This window comes from Cervus elaphus, chromosome 24 (genome assembly GCF_910594005.1).
Source record: "Cervus elaphus chromosome 24, mCerEla1.1, whole genome shotgun sequence".
NCBI lineage: Eukaryota > Metazoa > Chordata > Mammalia > Artiodactyla > Cervidae > Cervus > Cervus elaphus.
In genome coordinates, this window is record NC_057838.1 from 48259579 (window position 1) to 48286594 (window position 27016).

The window sequence follows — 27016 nt, forward strand, 5'->3', positions numbered from 1 at the left end:
CTCCATCAATAGAAGATCTGAATTTATAACTCTTATTGGTAAATTCCCATAATCAGCAGTTCTGAACACTTCCAATAACTGACTGTGTTTAGGGAATGGTGAAACATCTCTCACTTTTATTTTTGAAATATCTAATATTAATAGCCAGATTCAGAGGATGATACAAAGATTTTGGCTACAAGGAATATCACAGTAAATGTGAATGCATTTTTTATAAAAATAAGAATCTTTTTACTAATGCAGACATATCTTAAACATTCTGCTAGTATCTTTTTAAAAAGAAATAAGAAACACATTATTTGGTTCTATCAATATGGAGTATAGAAGTAAGAGTTTTTTAAAAAAAAAAAAAAAGAAGTAAGATAGTTTTTTAATGAAAACATTACAACATATGAAATTATAAAATTTATTTGAACTCAGAGTAGATTAAGATTCTATAAACCATTCATCTCACATGTACTTAAAAACTGCAGAACAAAAACAAAAAAACAAAAAAACTGCAGAACACACTGTCCTTGCATCTGTTTCATTGGAGATAAAACTTAACTGGACTTTTTTTTTTTTTTTAGTATTTACAGTGATTATATGCCTGTCAGAGATTCTGTTCCTGCTTTCTTACAGCTGATATTTCATGATTGCTTGACAGATTTCTGTTTTTACAGTTTTAAAAAGTCCAAAGGTGAGAATGGGGACAAGGGTAGACAGACATTAGACCCTGAGGAGTGTAGCTCCTCCCCCTGACTCAGGTCAGGGAGTTGCCCTCCTGGAATGGACACAAATGGAAACTTTGGAATGTGGAGTGGGAGGTAGAGGCTGAGTCCAAGTCTAATTGGCTGAGAGGGAATCCTGATTATTAAACGCAGTTGAGGAAGATTTATTTTATGAGGAGGGAGTAAAAGACTCCAGGTCACTCCTTCAAAAAAGAAGTCATTCGTTTTTCAACTAATACTTTTTCATTGCCTACTGTGGGGCTAGTCTCTTCTGGGATGCTGAGAATATAGCAGTGCTCAACCAGAGCTATTGATTCTACTGGGAAAAGAGAAAATTTGGTATTAAATAAAGTTGAACACGTAAAGAACTGACAATTTTTTCCTGACAGCCTCACTACAACCATAAAAATAAAAATTGCTGTTAGGATATATATATATGTGTGTGTGTGTGTGTGTGTGTGTGTGTCTATATCTTCATGGTTGCTAATGATCTTTGTTCAATAAATATAAATTATTGATCTTGTCTTTCCTTTTAAATGTGCAATCGCCCAGTAAATTTTCAGTGATCAATGCTCACTTGCTGATGGCATGGAACATTTAAAAACCTTCTATCAGGAAGTATGTTTCTGTTCACCTTTTCATTAGAACCCAGACATGAGTTCAGGGGTCTAAGAGTCAGGATAAGTAGAGGGCCTGGCTTTCTGCCTCTCCCTGCAGGGGCCCACAAGCCTCCACACCAGCATGGGAAGTTGTGGCTGAGGGTACATTCCCCCTTTGTTAGGTACCAGTAAAAGATCTGAAATGTGTGGGTTGCCACACCACCATCTTTGCTCCTTGCTGCTGTTGTTTCCTCTAAAGTGGGATTGTTTTCATGGATCGTTTTAATCATTACAAGACCCCTTTCCAGAAATTTATATAGAGCATTGGCAGCCAAGAAAGGAGCCGGAAGTAGTATGGAAAACAATCAATATAGGCTGAAGCTACAAAGTCACCACTCTTAGTGACCATTCTTGCTCTTATTAGAATGAAGTTATGACTGGCCAAAACAGTCCAATAACTATCTATGATGATGGATATGTTCTCTTTCCAAATATTCTCTCTTCCATATTGCTTTCCAATATTGCAGCTACTAGCCACATGTGGCTAATATTAAGCACTTATTATGTGGCCAAGTACAATAGAGATAACGCCTTTTAAGTTGTATGTAACTTAATTACTCTAAATATAAGCAGCGCCTGTGACTGGTGTCTACTGTATTAGACAGGGCAACCTCGGGCAATTAGCAGTTAATATTCAGCTTGTCAAGGGGTAAGTAAACTTATACAAATAAATTGGGGAGAAAAACCCTATGTCAGCATGTAATGGATCCCTAGTAGGATGTCTTTGCATCTAGTAAGTACCATCCTCTTGTCCTTCTGTTTTGCACCTTTGGTTGAGAACACTTCAGTGGTTGTTCCCTGACAGCTGAGCATTGAAAAAATAGGACAGTGAAAGAAGAGGCTTTTAGAATCAGCTATCTTCAGAATAGTAACTCCAGGGCCTCCATGTAAAAGCAGCTGTTAAAACAAACTCTCCTCTTGTGCATCTCAGAGTTCAAGTTCATCATGGCAGTAAGTTCAGTTAAGGAGAAAGAATGTTTATGTGTTCTGTGGGTCAAAAGGGCAAGGTTTGATTGGTGTTTTTAGGAGAAGGCAAAAATGGACAACACCAGGTAGCCACCTTGTAGAAGCTTGAATTCTGAGATCATGCTGTCTTTGAGAAGTTTCAGGAAGGCAGCTTTCATATTCAGTGATCCCTGTAGGTAGAGGTTGAGCAGATTAGGTTGATAGAACTTTTTCAAAGGCACTTCAGAAGAATAAGAGCTGAACCAAATGTCGCCTCCATCACTGTTATTGCCATCATTTACCTTCACCTCCCCAGTGTTAAGAAAACATTATAGTTTGTTTCATGTTTATACCCCATACTGATGCCCCCAGAAATTAAAATGTATGTAACAACATTGGTTCTCTTTTCTAGTGATCAGATAGAACTGTGGGTTTTGTTTTGTTTTTTGTTTTTTGCCCCTTTAGGGCAACATCTGCAGTAAATGATAAACAATAAAGGTTCAGGTGGTCTGTATTTTTAGAAGCTCTTTTTAATTTATTATCTTCACACTTAGGTTGTCTCTGTACTAAATTGGGAAGTGAGTCAAAGTAACTCTCCTCAGCCACCTTTTTCTGATGTATTTCAGAAGGTAGTGGAATGGATTGTTTCAGTTATCCACAAAAGAGCTGTTTTCCCCTCATTTAGTTTTGTACCATGCATTTCCTCCTGTAATTATTGTGATGGTTTTGATTTTTATTATCACAATCACTTACCATTTACATATTCTGCTAGGAGTTATGCAAAGCAGTTCACTCCTGTTATCAGATTTAATCTCTTCTACTTGATGAGCTTAGTACCATCAGAGAAGTTACCTAGTTGGTACTAGGTCACAATGTGGCTGAATGAGGATTTGAACCTACTAGTAACCAAGACGTAATCCCCTCATTTTACTCTTTAGTTGGTGAAGTGGTGAAAAGCTGTGGAAAGAGGTTATCTACAATTTAAGATTTTCTGTTTTTCCATGTGGTAACTACTTGAAACATTCTGGAATTATTGTGCCATTTACAGATTTTGTTCAAAGCTCTAAAGGGATGAAAATGAGAAAATTATTTCTCTTAAATGCAAGCCAGGTGAAGAGCAAGATTGGGGCCCTCTAGAAGATTTTGGGGGGGAAGCATCCATTATTTATTAAGGACACATCAAGGGATGTTTCTGACATTTTAGTAAGCAAAGAGAAATAGAATAACTTGAGGTAAATAATCAATTTTTTGTTCAGTAGATATATAGATGATTGGGATGATAGATCTCAGGCAAGCCAGTTAGTGGTGATTAGGTTTATTGTAGAAAGTGATATGTTATTGTACTACAAGAGAATTATGAAAAATTTTAATTTAAAAAAAATTTTAGTTTTCTTTTTTCACTTTTTATTCTTTATTGGAGTATAGCCAGTAAACAGACAATGTTGTGATAATTTCAGGTGAACAGCTAAGGGACTCAGCCAAAAATATACACGTATCCGTTTTCCTGCCAAACCCCTCTCATCCAGGCTACAACATAACACTGAGCAGAGTTCTATAAACTATACAGTAGGTCCTTGTTGGTTATCCATTTTAAATATAGCAGTGTGTACACGTCCATCCCAAACTCCGTAACTGTCCTTCCCTCCCAGCCTTCCCACCCCTGGCAACCATAAGCTCCTTCATTCTGGAAGTCTGTGACTCTGTTTCTGTTTTGTAAACTAAGTTCATTTGTATCATTTTTTTTCAGATTCCACATATAAGGGGTGTCATTCGGTAAAAAGTGATCGCACACTAGTAACTCTCTGCTTGAAATAAATGCATATTAAATGTATTGAGTTATCTTCCAAACTCTTGAGCTAAAACTAAGCTACAGGAGTTGAACTCTTCTGTCGATGCTAAGTCTTACTCTTTAAAACTGGTAGGACAGACAACCCCTGTGAGTTCCGTCCTTACATTTACTTTGTTCTTTATCCCTCCTTCCCCCAATCACTGATGCATCCCTCCATCCAAGTGGAAAGTGCACGTGAAGATATGGTTATGGTATGGGAGCTGTGTAAGATGAAGTGAGGGAAAAGATGATATAAAAAATTAACTAGAGAAAGAAAGATATATAGACATAGCCACCACATTTCAAGTGAAATTATCTTTAACCAAATCATTTATCAAATTGCCCCAAACCTTAATTTCCTTTGGACTGTAGAGGCCCACTGTTCAAGCTTGGTGCCTTATGCAAAGTAGGCAGACTATCAATAATATTGAAATGAATGAATGAATGAGAAAATCCTAGTTACTCAGGAGCTGAAATGATTATTGCACTGGCCAAAACTATGGAAATAAAAAGCTAACATGTAGGAGGGAATTATAAAAAGAAACATATAGGTTTAGATGGTGGTTATATATCAGTAGTGATTTCCTGACTTGGAGAGTTGTATTTATGTAGAGAGTGTCCTTGATTTGGGAAAATTAGACTTGTGGAGATGATGAGACACTATGTGGATTTTTCAGGAAAAGACAAAATATAATGTCATATACATATATATATTTAGCAAGGAGGATGGAGGGAGCAAGGGTGGTGAAATGCTGGTAGTTAGGGAATTTAGATAAGGGGGAGAGGGAGTTCTTTGTGATATTCTTACAATTTTTTTTTTCTTACAATTTTTAAGTTTGAAAATTTTCAGAGTAAGTTATTTTTTAAAAGTTCTTAAACATAAATATATTCAGAGTGTGTATTACACTTCACAAGGAAGCAGAGAGTGTAAGTCTGGATTTATTTCGGGGCTGTAAAAATTCTGACACATTTTAGGAAGCTGTTTTTAATCTCAGATTTGCACTGTAACATCGTAATAAAAATGGGTGCTCCAGTCTGAGCTCAGTATAAAGAGCATCTTTCCTAGTTTTTCATTGGTTTTTCCCCCATGAACTTCTTCCTCTGCCATCTCTTCTCTTTCTCTGTCCACCCCTCCCACCCAGGCAGCTAAAATGAAAAGGCCTCTGGGAATGGTGTGGTTTGTTGCTCCTCTTTTCCCAGGGAAATCCAGACTTTCACTGCCAGGCTTGCTAGTAAATTCCAGTAAATACTTGAATAAATACAGACTCCCCATTTTTATCTGTTGCTTCATAGCCAAAACCCAGATTCCTTTGAAAGCTAAAGAAATTTTTGAAAAATCTCTGTTGTTTTCCTTCTGCTTCATAAAAAGCCTTCACCCAACCAACTCACCTTTTCCTCCATTGCAGTTTGCCCGTTCTTAGTGAAATGGTGACTTCCTTCGCCTTGGCTGTCTCTTAGTCAGATCTGAAATGTCCGGGAACCGCTTAGCAGTGGCAGGTCATGGCTATGAGGACAGGGAAGGATGCTAGCCAGCAGAGCCTGCTTGTTCCACTGTAGCTGTAATCTTCATTGCTATGCATGGAAATTGATTTTACATTGTACATGTCACATTTCTAAGACCAGGGATTCCAAACCCTTTTAGCCTAGGATCTTGACCTTGTTAAAACTGATGTTCAGTGGGCCCTTTGCCACTCTCATCCACCAAAAAAAAAAACCCAAAAAACCAGCCCTCTGTGTTCCCTACCCCCCACCAAGTCAGTTAAACTCAGTTCGGTTTTGAGAGCTTGCTGAAGGACTTTCTGAAAAAAGTCCTTGAGATAATTCTGTGGTTCTCAATCAGGGTTGATTTTTATCTACTAGTGGACATTGGGCAATATCTGGAGACATAACTGGTTGTTACAGATGGGTTTGGGGAGTATTACTGGCATCTAGTTAAGAGCAGCCAGGGATGTTGTCAAGCATCCAACAGCATGGCTCCCAGAGGATAGGGAGGACTCATGATCAGACGTCATGGCTGAAGTCACAGTTGCAAACCCCATGGAAGTGACGCTGGTTAGCTATCAGAACATACTTCTCTGGAGAGTCGAATTTTCCATCAAGTAGTATGTGGGATCCTAGGAACCTAGCAAGGTCAAAGATTTTCAAGAATAAACTAAAAATAGAAGGGTTTCAAAGTTGTCTCAAGAGACTATGAATTTGCAAACCAATAAGCAGTGTCACTCAGTCTTTTTTGGAGCCAGGAGGGGAAGTTGTTAATGTGCCCAGTGTGTTCCATAGACATTCTGCATGCAACTTTGGTGGAGGCTACCAACTTTGGATAGAAAGTCATCAATGAGGATAAGAATTTCTAAGAAAACAAGGTTACTCCAGCATGTTCTTATTTGGGCTATATAAACTGATAGCACTCACAGTATAGAGATAGATGGATAGATAGATGGATGGATAGATAGATAGATAGATAGAGGTAGATCCAGAGATGTATAGATACAGATTCCTTTGCATTTTATGTTTCAAACAAACAGCACTTCCCTCATTCATGGTAGAATCTGCATAGGTGTAATGGTTCACCTCTATTTAAGAATTGGTTTCAGAACTGAATATTTAGGAGTTTTGGACAGGAGATACTTTTATAAATGCATAGTTAATCCTAGTGAGCATTTTATCTTAGAAATAGGAGACCAGTTTCTGACTAGAAACCGAGACAGTGGTACAGAAACTGTTCCATGACTTATGTATAGGTCTGAAGCAGGGTTTCCCAGCCTTGGCACCATTGACGTTTGGGACCAGATACTTCTTTGTTGTTCTGGACATCATAGAATGTTTGAGCACATCCTTAGCTTCTACCCAGTAGATGCCAGTATCATATGCTCTTAGTTGTGTTAACAGTGTCGTCAGACATTGGCGTATGTCCCCTGGGAGCAATTTTATCTTTCTCTCGTGGTTCAGGGAGTTTCTTACAGCAGAACTTTCCATATTTTCATGGGCATTAAGTAGGCATAGTAAATTATTATGTTGTAGAGATAACTAGATTTTCACAGTTATTTTCCCACCAGTTGTTTTTTTAACCTATCAGAAGAAACCATGATCAGCTTTTTCAGATGTATAGTGTTAACCTGGCTTTTCAGTACATGAACTTACAGGGAAAAAAGTTTCTAAAGTTTTACCCCTTCATACCTCTCTTTTTCCACTTTTCAAATCTTTTCTGCTTTAATAGATGGTAGTTCTATGTATTTACCAAATTCACACCCCCATGCCACACAGACGCACGTATTTATGATCAAAATGGTAAACGGAACTCCAAGATCTGTGGGACAGAGAACATTTTAGATGATCCATCTCCTGGCCCTAGAAAGAAAATCAATCTCAATTCTTCTTCTTCAAAAAGGTCACTAATGATGGCAATAAACTACTAGTAGTGACTCCAAGTCTTTGAGACCAGAGAAGAAATCTATCAGTAGAGGAAAGGCAAACAAAATGAATCCAAGACACTGTCATCAGCCTCAGAAGTTTTGTGGTAGGACCCAAACTTTAATGAAATATTGGATTCTTCTCACAATGTTTAAACTTTATTGGATGAAAGAGCAGAAATTTTTATGAAAAGAAAGGCACACATTGGAGCTTAATGTAGATGAGACCTTGGTTCTCCATAAGACAAAAGGGTGCCACTTTCCAGAAATAATTGGAGCTTTAAATTACCAATGGGCTAACGATGTCTAAAGCTCTGTGAAATTAGAAATGGAGTTTTGCCTTTTACCCAATTATAATCTTACCAGTCATTCTGGGAAACCTCAGTTCTCTGAATAAATGGGTTTCTCCACCTCCTAATCACCAGCTGATGACCAGTGGTCTTATGTACTTCGATGTGGCATGTAAAAGTGCCCATCTGCAGTAGGCCAGATGCATTTTACCAGCAGTGGAGGAAGAATAACAAGAGGCCCACGTTTACTGAGCAGCTTCTTTGAGAGAAGCTTTGGGCCTGGTGCTTTGTAAACATTATTGCTAATCCTCATATAATCCTTGCAGAATGGTCCATATTGTATCCATTAGGCAGGTATGAAAACTCAGCTCCAAGCAGGCTAAAATGTACCAGCATCATACAATCAGTAATTCTTGGATCCAGACCCAACTGATTCCCAGGTTTAATGCTTTCCCTCTCTTTCTCTGGAAGGGTTTTCTGAACTTCTATAAATACTCATTTTGATTTATGACACCTACAAAAAAAGACTCTTACCCTAGTAGAAATCAGTTTAGCTTTCTTCTACTTTTTAAAAGCCATTGAGGCTGAGTCTTTGGGGTATGAATTTTTGAATAGGTCCTTTTAACACCTCGGTTCCTTTTGAATGGTTTCAAAAGAACTCAGAAATTGAGTTTTGTCACCCAACACTTTCAGACCAGAGCTCTGAAAAAAGTTGTATTTCCCCTGGACATTTACAGTATGCTAGAACAGTGTGAATTAATACATCTGTAGGGAGATACCTGCTGAACTAAGAAAAGTAGATCTTTGTGGATGCGGCCTAATACAATTATTTGGGTATTAACTACCTCTGATGGCTAGCCTGTAGAGAGTTTACAGGAGAGTGGTAATGATTTAATTCCATCAGGTTAAATCTTCAGTTAAAATCTCAGGCTTGATGTTGGTTTTGTAATCCTGAATACCCTCTACTTTGAGAGCACTTTTCTAAATGAAAGGGAACTAGAAAAATCAGACTCAAACCTAGACACACTATTTTGGAACAGTGTAAGTCTTTAGGATTTTTGTTTGATTGATTCATTGGTTTTTTGGTTTGTTGTTTGTTTTGGGGGTATGTTTTATTTGCCTTTTTGTTTTTTGTTTGTTGTTTTGGGGTGGTTGATCATTTTTGCGTTTTGATGTTTCTAGCCAGAATGGAGATAGACAATACCTGGCCCGGATAGAACTCATTCTTGTCCATTACATTTCTTTTTAGTCTACTTGCAGTCTATGTGTCTACATTTTTTTTCCACCTGGCAAAAGTGTTGATCTAAGGTGACACCTTTGGGGAGGAAAAAAGCATTCTGTGACCCTAATAGTATATGGCAGTCTCAGTGGCTATGAGCCAAGCTTTCAGTGTTAGTCTTGCCTGTGCAGAGCCAGGATTCTACTCCTTGCTATCTGTTATCTTACATCACGTTCTCAGATAACCTTCCTCTTAGTTGTCCCCTGTGCAGTATTTAGTCCTATAACTATGAATTAAATATTAAACCACAAGTGTGCTTAGCCAGTTTTGGAGTGAATAGACACAGAGGATAGGAGCAAGCAATTGTTATTTATTTGAGCCTGACCAATGTAAGCATTGTGTAGAGTGTTTGCTTCATCCATAAAAATTCTTGTGAGATAAGTGATTCTAGCCTCTATTAGATACTATTCATTCATGCATGCATTTGTATGTTCCCTAAGTATTTGAGTGTTTTCTATAAACTAGGCACTGCTCTGAGCACTAGGGAGATAACAGTGAACAGAACAGACAGAAATCCTTGAGCACATCAAGTTTACATTCTAGTGGGGAGGGGGAATAACCTATAAATCAGAAACAAAAGAAGTGAAATATATATTGTGAAGGAACGTGAGTGGTGCCATGGATAAAAATAAAGAAGAGAGAAAATAGCTTGAAAGAGGAGATGGGAACTGTAATTTTTAAGGTCAGACAGTATCCTGTAAAAGGTGACAATTGAGCAGAGATCTGAGAAAACACAAAAGTTAGCTATGTGGATACTCAGGAGAAGAATGTTACAGGAGAACGGTATTTCAGGTGAAGACCTAGAGACAGGAGTATGCCAGGTACATCTTGATAATTGCAAGGTGAATGTGGCTGAAATAAAGGGTGGTAGGATATGAAATTGAGATGAAATTGATGGAGGGGAACATGAAAGTTCATCATGGCAGAGGGAGAGAAAAAGACCACTAGAGGAATTTTTGCTTACATTTGCTGAAAGTAACTGAGGAAAAGAGTTGAGTAGAAATGTGAATTTGTTAAAAGAATGAGCCTGGCTTTTGAATTTAGGGGAAGCTACAGGAGGAACAAAGATAGAAGCAGGGAGAACATTAAAAGCCATTGAAGTAACTCCGATGAGAGTGTTCAGTGGAAGCCGTGAAAAGTGGTAGGATTCTGACATTTTAAAGGTAATGCTGAAGGATTTGGTCCAAGTTTAGATGTGGGAAACGAGAGAAAGAAAGGAATTGGAATGACTCCAGACAAAGTTTGTGCACTGACTAAGTGGATAAATAGTTCCCATTGATTGAAATGGAGAAGATAATCCGAAGATCAGGACAACTGTTTCAGACATGTTAGGTTTAAGTTGCTTACTCACCATCATTTCATACCTGGATAAGCATCTCACATAAGATCACAAATGGAGAGAGAGAGAGATAGTAGTCAAACTAGATCTGATTGATTCCAAAACCAAGTTCTTACATGTGCTTCTGCCCCATTTCTGGGGTTTCCATTTGAATAAATCTCAGAGTAGTGCAGGAATAATTTAAATTCACCGAAAACCATCAAACAGAATTTTAGTCACTTCTATACCCACTCTTCCGTGTTGTGAGCCACTTACATTTTAGCTGGGTTTTATTTCTTCTCATCTCATCCTTTCATAGTGGTACTCTTGTACCACTTACTTCTTTACCAAAGGGTAAGCAGGAGGAAGAGATAAGGAAAGCCACAAAGGACTTGACTAGTGCCTATTGATAGTAATCTGGTTTTATCAGAAACTCCCAGAAGAGCATTGCAAAGTTGAAGGGTGAGCGTCTCATTCAGTAATGGTTAAGATGACCTTTTTCCTCTCACTGAGATATATTTCTCTGATTACAAACTCAGAGGTATGCACATTTCAGTTCTGGGGTGGCATTAATATCCACCCAAAGCAAATTCAGTACATGAACTACCTACCCCTCCAGCTGTAAGTTTTTCAATGTAAGAACTTGACATACTGGCAGATAAAGATATTCCTTTCACATGAAGCTGATGGAGGAAGGATCAGAGAGGCAGAGAAAGCAAGACTGGAAGAAACAATTAAATGAACCATAACCTAGTGTTTTTTAAATGACTGAATAATACTTAGACTAGCTCTTTGGGAGGGGGAAGAAGCTCAAGGCTGAACATTGGTTGGGTGTCTGAAAATCCAAATATAGCCTGTCTGGATTGCTTTTCTATGGAGGCATTCCCAAAGGTACCTTAGGTTCCCATGACTGTCCCTGGCTGCCTGGGACAGTAGCGTTAATGAGTGGGTCTTCTCAGGTACTATCATCTAGCAGAATGACATCTCCAGATAGCCTTGAACGCTTCAGCCTGGCCGTTTAGTTACAACCCACCTGCAGAGTATCAAGAAACTTAGGTCCGTGTTCCCACCAGACATAACTTTTCTATCACTCAGGCTCTTCTGCACCCACCTTTGGAACAACTGGGAACAAAAGATCCTAGAACAAGAACCTCACCCATTACCCTCCCCATCTTCCAGTCTGCCTTCACAAATACTTCTGTGGTTAGAGTGTGGGTCCTGGTAGCGTCTTCACCCCTTTCCTGAAAAGTGACAATGTCATAATTTTGCTGAAGTCAGATTACAGAAGAAATCATCACATCTAACCTTGCAAGGGAAAGAAGCATTACAAAAATCAGCGCTGTGCTTGGGAATGGGGAGCGAGGGGTAACAGAGCCTGATAATATAATATACCTCAAATCCCTGAAGGCACTGTTGGAAGTGGCCACACTAGAAGTCATCAGGTATGGCTTTTGCAGATTTTCTTGGTTTTTGTTTCTGTCTTGAAAGGGAGAAAAACTGTAATGTTTATATTCCTGCAGAATAAGAAGATCCCAAATTTGGGTTTCACAAGTTCCATAGCTGACTTCATATGCTGCTGTATTTCATGTGAAAATGTTTTTCCATCCTCTGATATGAAGTTGTTATATTATGAGGCTGCAGGATGCAACTGGAGAGCGTGGTACCTCATAATTTTTGGAAGTGATAGAAGGGGGGGTCATGAACATCTCTCACTGCCTCCCCTTCTTTTCTTGGCCCTGCATGTCCTTTGCAAGGCGATTGCGGGGCCACCTACTTGGATATAGTATTGACAGGCGCCTTCAAGTGTGCTCTAAGCGCTGACGTGTGAATCTTAGTTCCCTTTCTTCCATAGTCTTAGACCTTTGTAGCACTGCACAGGCTGGGGTTTGGGGGCTCACGGGGGAGGAAGGATGGCCCCGTGCCCCATCCGGCTGCAACGACTGTGACTCCTGAATCTGCTTTCTTCTGTGCTGCTCCCTGCCAGTCTCATGCTTCCGCAGCTCCTTTTCATGGTAATAAGTGCCATGGTGGTCCTGGACATGAACGGCCATCAGGCAGGCCTGTCAACACTGGCTTTACGCCCTGAAGTCACAGCCCTTGTTTCCTGGCCAAGCTTTCTCTCCTTCCTCCTCTGTCATTTTGGTTCCCTGATGCCCCTGTTCAGAGCCATTCTTGTATTCTGAGAAGCCCTATAAAAATTTCCCTAAACATGTTCACCTTGCCAATGAGAAGATATGGTTTCTGACAAAAGATTCTTAGCATTCCCACCACTGGGGACCGAGCAGGGGAGTGACTGAATATGGTTATCACTAATGTGGATTCTGTGTTTCAGGACATTGACAGAAATAACATGACAAAAAAAAAAAAAAGACAAAAGGAGTTCTTAAGATAGTAAATGTGAACAGGAAATGAAGGAGTAGAGATGTGGCTTTCAGTCGTGATGCCTTTCTTTCTCTTACTTGTCTGTCTTTCTTCTGTGGTTAGAAGAGCCTGTATTAATGAATGATAGTCTATGAGAGTGAAAAAGGCACTGCAGAGGAGAAGGAATCATCAACATTTATATCTGCTCTGGGGCTCTCTCTGTGACCTTTAGAAAGGAAAGTACTTCCCCCGTTCACAAGAGGAAGATTTTTTCAGACTTGTTCACCCAGCAGTGCCTGTATTAGAATGTTAACTTTAGACTCCATAAGTGAACATATATTTAAAAAAAATATTCACCTTTTAAACTGCGTGTTAGGAGATATTTTTAAAGAGTCTACCAAATACAAGTATTATCAGTAGAAACAGTGAATGTGTGTTGATTTTTACACTGTCCAGCAAAAACATCAAGGGCTCTGTATATTTTGTCATATCTGGTTGTAAGGCAGCCTTGTTGCATATGTATGGTGTTGTTATCCTCATTTTGTTTTCCCCATTTTACATAGAACACATCTGACCTGAGACAGGTTGGGTAACTTGCCCCAGATGGCACCATGATAAAATGGCAGATTGCACTCCACCCTAGGTCTGTCTGACTACAAAACCTGTGTCTCGAAGGGCTGAAATTTAGAGCAAGGTGAAGACAAGTGCCATTCCTCAGCAGTGAGCTGAGGAATCCCGATTCATGCACAGCCACCTCTTGGAGTTTGTTCTTAACTGGTATCTTAGAACAAGAGGTAGTGAAACCCATGCTTGTTCAAATTTGTGTTGGCAATCCTTTAAAGCCAGAGGTGCAGAATCTATTCCTGCCTTGGGTAGCCCCCAGCCCATGCTGCTAGTGCCATGTGGGCATGACCGAGTTGGAGTGGAAAGAATTAGGATGTCTGGTTAGCTGTGGGTCCCAAGCAACATGCAAAACACCAGAATCAATTCACAAATCCCCAGTGCAGTTGGCACTACGTCGTGTTCGGTGCTGGGTCCAGGAGCTCCCACATCCATCTATTCCTTCTTTCCAGTGTTGACTGTGAGCACGGCGTGTCTCCCTTTCCATTGTGTGAATTTGTAAAAACAAATACATAGACTGAATAACCTCTGAGATGACCTCTAGGTCAAATATTGGAGAGCTTAGTTCTTGGTGAATCAGCAGGCCAAAATTTACAATCTGTGACCTTCCATTCCTGACCATGCAAAGGGCCATTCAACAGGGAACAGAGAGGAAAACTCAGCATATGACCTCAGGCCAAATGCAAGGGGTGAATCAACCTTAAAAAATGGCCACCAGAAAAGCAGAGTGTGGCGCTGACCAAAGGGAAATGTTGCTGTTTATCTTTACGTGATATTGTACATAGTGGTATGCTCACTTTTCATAGCGTCTTTCTTCCCGGAGTGCTAAAAAGGTTGTATTAAAATCAGAAACATGTTGCATAGCCATCCTCTTCCTGGGAGACTAATGAGTCAGAGATCTCTAAAATAGTCTTAGGAAGCATTTCTTTGAAATCCCAGTTTTCTGTTGTCACCATGGATAATCAGAGGTGAACGAACAGCCAGTCGTCTTAACCAGGTCTTCTCTTCAGTCTGACTTAAGGAAGAAAAGGGACATTCTGGAAACACACCTTCCGTATTTAGAGGCTAACTCTGCTGTTTCCTGGCTCTGTGACCCTGGGCAAGTGATGTCACCTCTTTAATCCTCAGTTTCCTTTTTCGTTAAGAGGAATCCTAATAGTACCTGAGCCACGGGGTTGCTGTAGAGATTAAATTGGAGAAGCCGGTATCTTTGAGCTCATGGTCCCACTCATATAAGAGGTCAATAAAAGTTAGCTGATGTGATTTCTAATAGTCCTGCTCCAACTCTTTGAATCTAAATAGCTGTGCCAAATCAGGTGGGTCAGATTCCAGGTGGTTCTTTCTTGAAACCATTAGGAAAATATAACATTTGGGTCATAGTCCATTTCTGTGATGGCTGTAGCCTTCATGTGTTCATTCATTCCTCTATTTTCTCAGCGACTACAGTGTGGAAAGCAGTAATAAACATACATGGATTGCAGTTACTGTCTTGTTCCCATGTTACAAAGCCCACATGGCTTTCCAGGTCTTACACTGGGTGGTTTTGAAACCTTGATCCCTAAGTCTGTATCTCTCCTCTCACATTCTTTTTTATTTTTTCTGGTAAACAATGGGTACAGGTTGGAATCCTTTGCTTTTCATGATAGTAAGATGTTCATGCAATATTCACTTCATTTATCACCGTAATTGGCAAAGGCAGTTCTGAACCGTAGGCATATGCATTGCCTGCTTTCTGATATCATATTTTCCAGATGAGATCTGACTATGTTTTTTAAACAAAATCAGAATGAGAGTAGAATAAATAAGAGCTTATTGTTAAGAAAGGACACGTTTCATTTTTTAGATTAAATGATTTAGATGATTTTTTCATATTTTATAGAATCACTAGGGAAAGGCCTTGAATAATAATTAGAAAAGTCTCCTGTCTCATAACTGAACTCTGCCCACCAGTCTCAGAATGATGGTTTTCTCTCTGACTGTCAAAAATGCTTAGATCATTAGAGTCTTGGCTTAGCTTAGTAGATTCTAGCAGATGACCTTTCTCTTGGCTTTTCAGTTCTTATTTCTAACCTGCTGTCAGTCCTCTGTTTGGAAATATGGACTCCTTGATCAATATCCTCCTAGATATATTTTACATAAACAGAATTTTATATATACAGATCACTTGGATATAAGAACCACTCAGACATACTCCACTGTGTCCAGACACTCTGTTGGAGCTGTCCTCCTGGACCATCCATTAACCCTTATGTATCAAGCATCAGCTACACCTCGAGTAGTTCTGGTCCACACCCCACTCACTGCATTACCTCCACTGAGCCCCCAGCATCATCCAGCCTCATCAAAAAGTTTCCTTCTGGCCAGATATTGTGTGCATCTGACCTCCACCCTCCCCTTCTTATTCCTTCTTGGCTCCTTATGGTGTCCTTACCAGTTCCGTGTGGTTCCCCATCTCCCTTCAGATGTCCAGGTTCTCACCAGCCTCAGCAATGCTAGGGATTTCATTCTGTCTGGATCTTCAGCCCTTGTCATCCAGGCAGACACACCAGGTTGTTTGCTGGCTGCTGGGTAATTGAGAGACCCAGCTCCTCAATATAAGTGAAAGGAGCAACGCAGGGCATCCCTAACGCCAGGGACAGCACACCAGGAAGAGTGAGATACAAATCCACACCACATCCAGAGCTTCTAGAGAGAGAGAGCCAGTTCCATTTCCACCATGTGTGTTGAAATGCACAGATTTCAAACTCTTAGACCTTCGTCTAAAAAATTAAGGCAACCTCTCAACAAAGCTCCACGTTAAACATTCCCTTTGAATGACCTCGCAGAAACAAAAGCCAAGGCATTAGAGATACTGACCTTGGTGTTTCTGTGTAACAAACAGAGATTACTTTGAGAGTGTTGCTCAAAGTTGGAGGAAAAATCATTCTCTTAAATATGTTGGGTTGTTTCTCCAGAGGAAAAAAGTCAGGGTCCACCTGGCAAACTAGAAAGCTATTTGGCTGCAAATATAAGGAATTAAATATTCCCCAGAGCAGGACACTTCATATATGTAGCCAAAAAATAATATGTACTAGGTGGCTCACTAAATTTAACTATTATTTCTGCAACACGTGTTGACACAAAAATCAGTGCCTGGGAAAGGACTGGAAATAATCAGAAATTTCCCTCAGAATAGAAGAGCTAAAACATGTGTTTATTTGGTTATCAAAATGATAACTTCTTTATGAAATCAAAATAGACCTATTAATAAGCCTGCTAGCTAGGAAAATTTCCACAAGCAGCTGCTTTTTGTCACTGGTAATTTAGAAAACATGAAATGAAAGGTGTTTGCTATCAGATTAGATACCTTAAGAAGTTTTTTATCACTTTTAGATCTGAATTTTAGGCAAATAATACGTATGGTAAGTCATACTGAAGTGTTGCATCCTTTTCTCCAAATCAGTTTCGTTCATGTCCCCAAATAAGAAAACCACTTTTAGAAATGGGTGGGATGGCAGCTAATCCAGGTATTTAAAAGATTTTTAAGGTGTTATATTTCAAATCAACTTCCTCCATCTTTATTTCTTGGGCAGTAGATGTTGGTTGCACCAGTGGCACCTCTCAGATGAATTATTATCAGTGATGCTGTTGATTTTCATTGTGCTGTTATGTTCCCAAAAGACATCTAGCCACTTATATTGGAGTCATATAGGAAGAGATGTATACACATAAAGCATTTTGGTTATGCCATTTTGAAAACACCATTTGTCTTCAATAATAGTACCTATCTCTGTGGTTTATTGGAAGGATTAAATGAGATAATGTATATAAAGTCTTTGAGTAGTGCCTTGCACCTAATGAATGGGAGAAAGCTGTGCCTTTGCTAATTCTGCCTCTGTAGATTGCTCCCTAATGTTAGGTTACCTCTTCCAGTGACCACTAAATGGATTTGTTTTATTTGTTCATTCAACACTTATTGAGCACCTGCTAAGTTCTAAGAATTCTGCAAAGTGTTGTAAGTATAAGCCCATAGTGATAAACAAAGCTTCTGTAACCCCTGACCTCATGGAACTTAGACCAGTAGATTACTAAATCTCCATTTCCACCAACTCTCTTCCTCCCCTCTGTATTAAGGGACAGCTTGTCTGAACTGTTTGTATATTGAAATGACGATCTTTCAGGGTCAAACTTGCTTTCAATTGATGCTTGTTCATTTGATTAATAAGACAGTTATGTCTGTTTCTTCACCCTAATCAAACACATTACCACCCATGAACCCATATCCTCTAAATTCAGCTCATCTCCTAGAAAATAATATATTCTTGACCTCCCGTGCTGTTTTTCCCATCTCTGTCCACATCATCACTCTAATCCAATTGCCCAAAGCAGAAAACCTGGAGGCCTTCCTGACCCTGCCCTCACCCACCCACCCCACAGCTGATCCATCGGGGAACTGTCATTTGTAGTTCAAAAACGGTTTTAAATTCACCAGCTTCCTTCACCCCCCAACTTTGCACCCTCATCAATGCCACCATCACCTCTTGCTTGGACAACGGCATTAGCTTCCTAAGAAGTTTTCTTGTTTTAATGCTGAATTTCTACCCATTGTCTACTCGGTAGTAAAAATAGAATTTTGAAGTGAAAATTAGACTGTGTCTTACCCTAACTTAAAACCCCTCAGGGATTTTCCGTCTTGTGGAGAATAAAATATATTATTATGACCTATTAGTTCGACATGGTCTGGCCCTCAGGAATGCCTCAGGGATTCCTCTTGCAGTCACTTCAGCCCCTTTTCTTCAGAATACTCATGTCAGTTAGCAAATATGTATTTGTTTTTGTTGTCACTTGATTAATGCTGGTCTCCCTCACTGGTCTCTAAACTCCACAAGGGCAGGGATTATATCACTTTTATTTATCACTGTATTCTCAACACTTTGCATAATCCTTAAAACTTAGTAGGTGCTTAATAAATGTCTGCTGACTAAACAAATGAACGCACCTCAAACTCTTAAACTGCGCCTGTAATTTTGGTGGAAGTAACATTTTAAAATATTAATCATAGGGATTATCTGTGCATAAGTCATTAGACCATTGGTTTATAGGGAAACTTCTTGAAGATTCATTATGAAAGTCTTCTAGAATTGTAGCCCAGGGTCTTCATATATATCAAAGCACTAAAAGTTGAAAGATGGATGTTTTTGTTTTGATGTAGATATTTAAATTGGACTCCTTCCTTCCTCACTGTATACTCCTTCCAGAATGACTACTCAAAGTCATAATACTCACAAAATAAGAGCTCAAAAGAAAAAAAAAACCTTTCCATCTCCTAAAGTAAAAAGTTAGACCCAAATATATTAATATACATATTTTATATTTCTCCAGCAGCTACTTTGGAATTTTTATAATAGTCTATATTTACTAGAAAAAAAACATGTCTGGCACTTATATGAATGGGATCACTTAGAGCTTGCTTGGTAATGGTGGTTCAATTTATATTAGGCTACATGTTTTACATGGTGCTATTTATCTATTAGACATAAAAGGACACTTTGGCCATTTAAGTTAATGAAATCACAAAGTTAGCAGGAGAAACTAGAAACATTGAATAGAAAGAAATGACACTTGAAATCTATTTTTGTTGCATTTTCACATTTTGCTCTTCATTCTTAAACTCATTTCCCTCTGAAATGTAAGGACATTGTATTGGGAAATAATGTGTCTTGAAAACCGGAGCCAGCAAGCTTATGATCCAAGTGGTAATGACTTCTGTAATCGCTAATGAGGCAATGGACGTTGAATATCTCAGTGTACTCATTGGGGCCAGCCTCTTGCCTGTTCTACAAGAAGCTGTCATGTCACATTTTTGTCCCGACTCCATGAGCACTTTGATTCCTAAACCTTTCTGAGAAACCCACTCTGAAATCAAAGTCAAGTTTCTTAGATGTGGTCAGACAAGGTCACATTAAAACAGTTCAGTGAACCTGCAGATCAAAGTTGAAAGGTAATGCCTCCCTCCCAAACTTGGCACAGACCCACCTGCTAACTTACCTTTCAGTTTCTAACATGCCTTTTTCACCTCCTTTCCAATGGACTGGGAAAATGAGAGCTTATCCTCTGAAAAATGGTAGAAGAGTTTCCTTAAATCAATTCATTAGGAAATTGAACACAGCTGTATTTTGGAAATGCACCTTTATCCAAAAGAGTGGATCACGAGGTATTTTGTTGAAGAAATATCTTGATCAGAGACTGCATGAAGTGAGATGTCCAAAATAAATCCTTACTAATTCATAGTAGGACTTCTTTAAATCATAATTTCATGGTAATTTCAGGTTCATGAGCTTATTTTTGGCCTATATTACCAGGATTTACCCTCACTCTTGAGTGACCCAAAATACTAGCCAGGATTCCCGCTGTCCACATTTTTTTCTCCACTGCCATGTTCCTTCCGTGTTGAGCCTTGAGATATTATCCAAAATGGCACTGCAGAGGGGGAGGGGATGGTGACTGTTGTTAGGCATGATCTTAACATCTCACGACCTAGGTTTTTATCAAATTTCTTGTGATTAAAAAAAAAACAACAACTTTGCCATTGCTTTATATTTCAGTGTTCTGTCTCTTGTGGTCGAGGGCATAAACAACGAAATGTTTACTGCATGGCAAAAGATGGAAGCCATTTAGAAAGTGATTACTGTAAACACCTTGCTAAGCCAAATGGGCACAGAAAGTGCCGAGGAGGAAGATGCCCCAAGTGGAAGGCTGGCGCCTGGAGTCAGGTGAGCAACGCTTCTCCTCTAACGACTTCTTCCTTACCTCTGGCCATGTGGCAGACACCAGCGTGTTGGCTCGTTCCCCTGCTCAGTTTCGGTTCTTTAGAGGGGAGTGTGGAGACAGGGAAGAAAACAGCCTTCTGTCAGAATGCTCGCTAGCTGTGGGACCTTGGGCAAGTAGCTTCATCCCTTGGTGCTTTGGATAATATATATGCTAGGACAGTTGTGGGGATTAATTCTAAGTGGTGATAGATATCAACTGTGTAGGACAGAGTAGTCCCTCAATGCTTTGCTGATGGCCTTTCTATTGTTATTCCCCATTTAGAAAACCACTAATTCAGATTCCAGTAAGGTTGACTATGGTTACCTGGCAGGAATTGAGTTCAAACTTACCTTTGAGGTTCTTAAAGAAAGAGCTGTCAATATGAAGTATCAAAGAATACTTCTCTGCCTGTTAGATTGTATACAGTAGAGGTGGGGGATAAGATGGGAAAGTTTTCTGTCATTTCCTAGCTCTGTGACCTTGGGCGATTTGTGTGACCTTGCTGACCTGACTTCATATAGCTCTTAGGAGGATTTATTGCAGTAATGAATGCCACATACTTAGTTCAGTAGTCTTAACTCTAATAATCTCTCAAGAGTAATATTTTGTTTGAATGAATGCAGTATGTGTATATCTAGTGGGAAAGTGGGGGAAGTACCCAAGAAACTGATTACAATTAGAGTCCACTAATTCTACACATTTGCTAAATTCAGTAGGTTTCCCTATTGAATTCAAGAGGGAACTTGAGAAGCTTCTATTTACACATTAACAATTGATGGGTGAACAGATCACTCATATCTGGCCCTTAAAGTATATCTTGTTACTCCTCACTTATACATTTCCTCAGCTTAGTTGAAAGTGCTTACTTAAAAGTAGTAAGGCCCAATGTCTTTTCACATATTCTGTATGTAGTATGCTCTTTCTCTCCATTAATTTGATGCAGTGAGGTTTTGCTGAGTTTGTGGTTCTCCTGTGCAGTAGAGATGTATGTACATACTCTGGAGAATCAATAGGAAACCAGGTTCAAGGTTGGGAGCCTGTAGAATTGATTCTTTCAGAGCCTGGATCTTGATTCCTAACACCCCAAAGAAGCTTTGTACAGCTGTGTTAACATGAGAGGGAGTTGAGAATCCTCCATTTCAACATGAATGATGGGAAATTCCTCTAGAAATATGAATTTTTCTTAAATGCTCTGGGCTGCTGTCATTGTCCCCCACACCTCACAGTCATATTGCCCTTCACACAGAAATAAAATGTGGCCTGCATCGTATCCCAGCAGAATAGCCTCAGAGTGCTTCTATCATATCATGTTTTGTTTTTATTTTTATTTTAACAGTCAAAGCGTCTGTGCCCAGCCAAAGCTAGTTCCTCTTCTGGCTTCTTTAAGGGATCAGGTTTCTAGGCAGTATTTTGTGCTGCTCACCAGTAATGGTTTGTCTGACTGACTGCTGTTGTCTCTGACTTCCAGCCCTTGCATTTTCGTGCTGTTCAATTCATGTAAAAGCCTGTAGCTAACATTATTTAAGATACCACAGTAATTAGCTTGTCTTCTTGCACACTTTCATGCTGTTATTTTTCTTCATGTCCCTTGGCCTCTACTTATCTATTTGCATCCTGTCGAGATGCACTTAATTGATAGTCATTATAAAAGTCAATTCATTTAAAAGAAGGATGATTAAAAGAATCTTTCACTTTTTATTGGTAAGCACAGACTGAGTTTTACTCTTGTATCCTGTGAACTTGATGGAAAGTCTAAAATTGCTCACGAAGCTGGGATGATTAGGTTTGAACCCTTGGGGTTTTTTCAAACATAAGGTAATAGGATTATCGGAATGCTTCCCCAAAAAAGACTGCACCTGTTCAAAATGATTGCTTAGAAAAGTCTAGTTACCTTTGTGGAAAATGCAAGTAAACACAGTCATGTAATGGTCTGTGGCCAACTTTATAATGCTCTGATTTGATTTATAGAAATGAATTATAAAAGCAGGCAAGATAAGATGCTACATGGGTAAAATCCGATTTGTGCAATTTTGAAGCATACCTGAAGATAATCAGACCCAGAGGTTGATGGAGAAAGATAGTCTGCATGACTAAAGATTATTGGTTTACTAATGATCCCATGGTAAATAGAAATATCCCTAAGGCAGTAATATAAAGCAAGAGTAATGATTATCCATTTGCCACAATATTTAGAAGATTTTATATCTGATTCTTCTGTTTTCTGCTGGTGGCTGTATTTTAGTCATCTCATCTTCAAGGTAGGGGAAGTAATTATTGTAATTTCTCATTATGTCAAAATGTCTAACAATAATAAGGCATATAGAATATTGGGATAGGAAACTAGTATAGCCATGCTAATCTTCTTTGTCTCTTCCTCAGAATTAGTGTTTTGAGGTTTAAAGTGGAATGTTTTACTTTTATATCTTTTGAACATCTTGAATGTGTCAATGAAATTTTTCCAGTAAAAGAAGAACTTTAATTCAAAAACATAACTCAAGTTTGAAAGCATTTTTTTTTTCCAAAATTCATGTTTAGTTTGTTTAGATGATTTTGATCAAGAGCTGAGGGATGAAATTTTCAGACAAAATCAGCATCTGATTCTTGATTCAACTTTATAAATGTGAAGGCTTTCTAGTTCCATGAGTAGACACAAGTAGCCTTCCAGAGTAAAAATTGGTAATGTATCCTGTTCCTACAGAAAAGCTTTCTAAACAAAAGAAGATTAAGAGTAAACAATAAAAATGATCAGATTAGAATGAAAGTACCACTTTACCAGCGTTCATCTATCATGAATTCATTCAGCCCTGAGATATCAGTTTCTTTTCCATACTTGAATATTTCTGTGGTCAGGATGGTCCTTACATCTAATAGAAGGTCATGATTAATTGCTCCTTTTTCTTTCTCAATGATATAAAATGTAGTACTGTGTCTTGAAGTCAGGGAGACACTTGCTTTCTTTTTAAAGTTCTTCAGTGCTCATGCCAAAATGGAAACCGGCAAATTGCATTATGAACCTACCAGCCATTTTTGGTGGGGATTTTTTTGTAATTACCATGAGAGTGGCTTGGTCATGGTGTCTGATTCTGAGGTGTTTAATGGAGAAACATGGCAGATGTACAATGTGTGTCTTTTGAGAAATCTTAGAAACCCTATGCACATGGTCAGTGATGAGAACTAGAGTTGCCTTAGTGATTTGTGCTCTCTGTGACTTGTCTTTGAACTGCAAACATTGATGTTGAATTGTTTGAATACAGTCCTTTCACCCACACTCTTGCCGATGTAGTACGAAAAGCCGCATAATACTCATATTTTAAAACTGGAAGCCAAATCCTAGTCCACAGTAGCTTTGGTTTATTGCCTAGGATAGAACTTATTTGAATTACATTTTGTTTTAGTTTTTGCTTGAGTTAGGGTGATTATTCTTTGCTTCTTTTATGTGTGGAGTATCTATGTAAAAGATTACTGGGAAGTATGAAAGATATTTTATGCCAGATGCTTAGTATAGAACTAAAGTCTCCACTGGCAGTGATTTTGTAACTCTTGGGATGTTTGGAGGTGTGTGGAGACAGCTTTAGTTGTCTCAGTTTGGCAGAGGAGAGGGAATGCAACTGACATGTGGTGGGATAGAGTCCAGGGATGCCCCTGAACTTCCTCCAATGCACAGGACAGCCCCCAGCAAACATGATTTCTTAGGTTGAGAAACCCTAGAATAGAGCCTGGCCTAGTAAGTGCTCACTAAGTTTGCTATTATTGTTACCGGTTGTTATTTATTAAAGTTAGTTCATACTTTAGTTATTAAAGTTCGTTATTTTTCAAGCTAATCCCTCCTTTGAATCCTGTCATGGCCATGATTGTAGCAGTCATACTGATAGAAAGTATGTAAAATTCTTTCCAGGCTTTCAAGTGTGTATTACAGTCCCGTAAGCATCACAAGTTCCATAGAGATTCTTTTTATCTATGGAAAGAAGCATTAACTTTCCCCTTTAAATCGGTGAGTTCTGCATACTAACATTGCACAGTAGGGAGTCCAGAGAGATGAAACACAGCTCCTAGCTTAGTAGTTTGGAACTAAAAACATCTGCTTTCAAACCTGTGCAGATAGACTGCTGTGCATCAATGATAGTTGCAGGGGGACGGCACATGTTAATACGCTGCTCAACCTTTTTCTTCTGCAGAGTAACTAAAAATTGGACTACATAGAACAAGAAATAAGCACGCACACGTGCACACACCAGCGCCATCAGCACCTCCAGGGTCACACAGAGGTCTTTCTGATGCTGTTTTATTCATGGGGTTTCTGCACAAATCTCTCAGAATTTACCAAGCAAGTCTGCCTGGCTCTGTATGCTAAATGTTGCCTCCCCTGAGACAGCACAGGAAGAAAAGTTCAACACAGAGAACTAACTCTGCTGCAGTGCACTTCATTTTGAACCAAGATTACCATGGATTCAGTATTCACAGAGGCAAGGCTTATAATACCTTGCTGTGCATATAAGCCCTGTAAAAACCTTTGACTATGTTAAGTCAGGGTTAGCTTTGATAATATGAAAATCAAAAGCCACAATGACATTATTGTTTAATTGAAACTTCCTTTGTCTTTATTTGCCCTTTGGAAAAAAATATTGAACATTGTAGAAATTATTTCTTAAATATTAGATGCTTATGGCTGATAATACCTTGCCTTTGCTGAGCCATAAGTAATAATTTAGTAACAAACAGTAGCATCAAAAAGAAATTCCATTTACTTAGAACCTGAATAGTATACACCTGGAAAGACTTTAATGTATTTTCCTTTTTCTTTACCTTATTAAAGCATGATGAGATTTTGAATATATATATCAGCTCTGTGCAAACTCAGACTTGTACTTAATTGTTCTTATTTTTTTCCTTGTGTTTCTACTTGGATACATTGTTCTGGAATTGTTCTGTTTTATGTTTAAGGCCCCAAATTCAAATACTCAAAGAGTATTTTGGTGGTTGTTTGCTGTCCGTGGTTGACAATTTCTGTCTTTCCTGTGCTAATTCTCCCATGTCATAGTTCATTCATTTAATGTGGAATCAATGGGAAATCTACACATAGCTCCCCAAAGTATTAAATGGCCATCTTCTGTAGACGAGGCAGTCACTTGTGCTCAGGCACCCTCTCATTCCACCCAGAGCACAATGACTTTAAATGTCTGGTTTCTTGTGGGTCAAAAACTCATTCAATCCAATTAATACAATTAAACCCAAACAATAGTAGCAATGTTGCTCTAAAATATTTCCTTCTCTTCAGCTAGCTTTGATGTGAACATTTAAGCTCCTTGCCTGGCAGACTTATCTGAAATGATATGATTTCCCAAGCTGCCTTCTAAATATTATCACCTGTTTTTTTAGAATCTGAAATGGAAATAATACTAATATGCACCAGAATTCATTAGGGTGTGCTTCTTGATAGTAAATTCCCATTAACCTCAAAGTAAGATGAATCCCGCTGCAGGGTGGTTGGACACGAATTTTTGTCTAATTTAAAAGCTTGATTCTATTCTGTATGAAGACTTCCTCTTAGGAATATGGCTTTAATGTATGTTAAGCTTGTTTTCTCAATCAGACAAATGAATGGAGGCTCAGCTATCACACAAACTTGGAAACAATTTTTAATAGCTAAGTGAAAAAATAGGCATTTCTTTTCAGTTAAATGTTGCCTTTAGGTTCTCACTGTCAAAAGCTTAATAAAGATAATAATTCTTGGCCTGCCCATGAGTGAGATTATGAAACCCAGTAACGAGGAAACCACTAAAAAATTAATTTAGAGAAAAGTTAATTGCAGATTAATAGGGTGTTTTGCAGCTTGGTCAACAAAATGTTTCAGCCTGATTAACAGTACTTTTCACGGGCTGGAAACACAACACCCAAGGAAATCGTTTTTCTCTGTCAGCTTTTATTTTTCGTACATTCATCCGAATTCCCCTATCTCCAGGAATAGGAGCAAGAAGAAGAAGAGACTGGAGAAAATAATTCTACTTATAAGGCCATAAAATCTTCAGTGATTTTCTCTCCTTGAGTTATAATTTTTATCTGCCAAGAAATTCTCTTGTGTGCAACTGTCTCTCCAATTTTCAAGGCCCTCCAACCTTCCGGGATAGAAATCACTCGGGACTTTCATTTCCCATGGCAGCAGTACTCTAGGGTGTACTGAATGTCTGTTAATGATGTCTCCCAGCCTCTTCCATTGTCCAAGAGTTTTGTTAACTTGAGAAATTACCCCCAAACTTGAGTCTCTTCCTCACTCAGCTGGCTTTGATAGGCAGTGAGGCTGTGGATTTTAGACATTTCCTGGGTCCCTTTCACTGGAATTTAGAAAACCCCGTGATGGCTGTGAAGATCATTGGATTAGGAATGCCATCCCCAGGTCCATGACCCTCTCTACCCTGATGATCGCCCCCTCCCACCAGCGACCCAAAGCTCCCACTTACATCCTCTTGTCCTTGTAGTGCTCCGTGTCCTGTGGCCAAGGCGTGCGGCGGAGAAATGTGGGCTGTCAGATGGGAACACACAAAATAGCCAGAGAGACCGAATGCAACCCCTACACTCGACCGGAGTCGGAGCGCGCCTGCCAAGCCCCGCCGTGTCCGCTCTACGCATGGAGGGCAGAGGAATGGCAAGAAGTAAGTAGAGCCAGGAAGCGGGCACCTGCCAGCCGCTCGCTCAGCCCCCTTGCTATCATCACATCCGTTCCCCTGTGAAGCCCTCCAGCGCGGTGACCAGGCTGGCGTTTTCCCACAAGGTCACTGTCAGAGGGCCAGGAGTTCGTTCCAGCCAGGGTGGGA

At 39.2% G+C, this 27016-nt stretch overlaps 1 protein-coding gene and 1 long non-coding RNA gene across 3 annotated transcripts in view; one reads left to right on the forward strand and one right to left on the reverse strand.

Moving 5' to 3' along the window:
* Positions 1-27016, forward strand: part of ADAMTS9 (ADAM metallopeptidase with thrombospondin type 1 motif 9) — a 164393-nt gene that overhangs the window by 102273 nt on the left and 35104 nt on the right. Inside the window, exons 29-30 of one of the 2 annotated variants that reach the window (XM_043885648.1) lie at positions 20003-20170; positions 26681-26854. In XM_043885648.1, the coding sequence (XP_043741583.1) occupies positions 20003-20170; positions 26681-26854 (342 nt within the window). The remainder of the gene's footprint in view (positions 1-20002; positions 20171-26680; positions 26855-27016) is intronic. The other variant, XM_043885649.1, reaches the window with a different exon arrangement.
* Positions 2320-26799, reverse strand: LOC122682663. Its single transcript, XR_006337472.1, has 4 exons — positions 26663-26799; positions 19446-19511; positions 5532-5714; positions 2320-2505 (listed from the first exon to the last, which is right to left on the reverse strand). It is a non-coding gene; the product is annotated as an uncharacterized LOC122682663 (long non-coding RNA).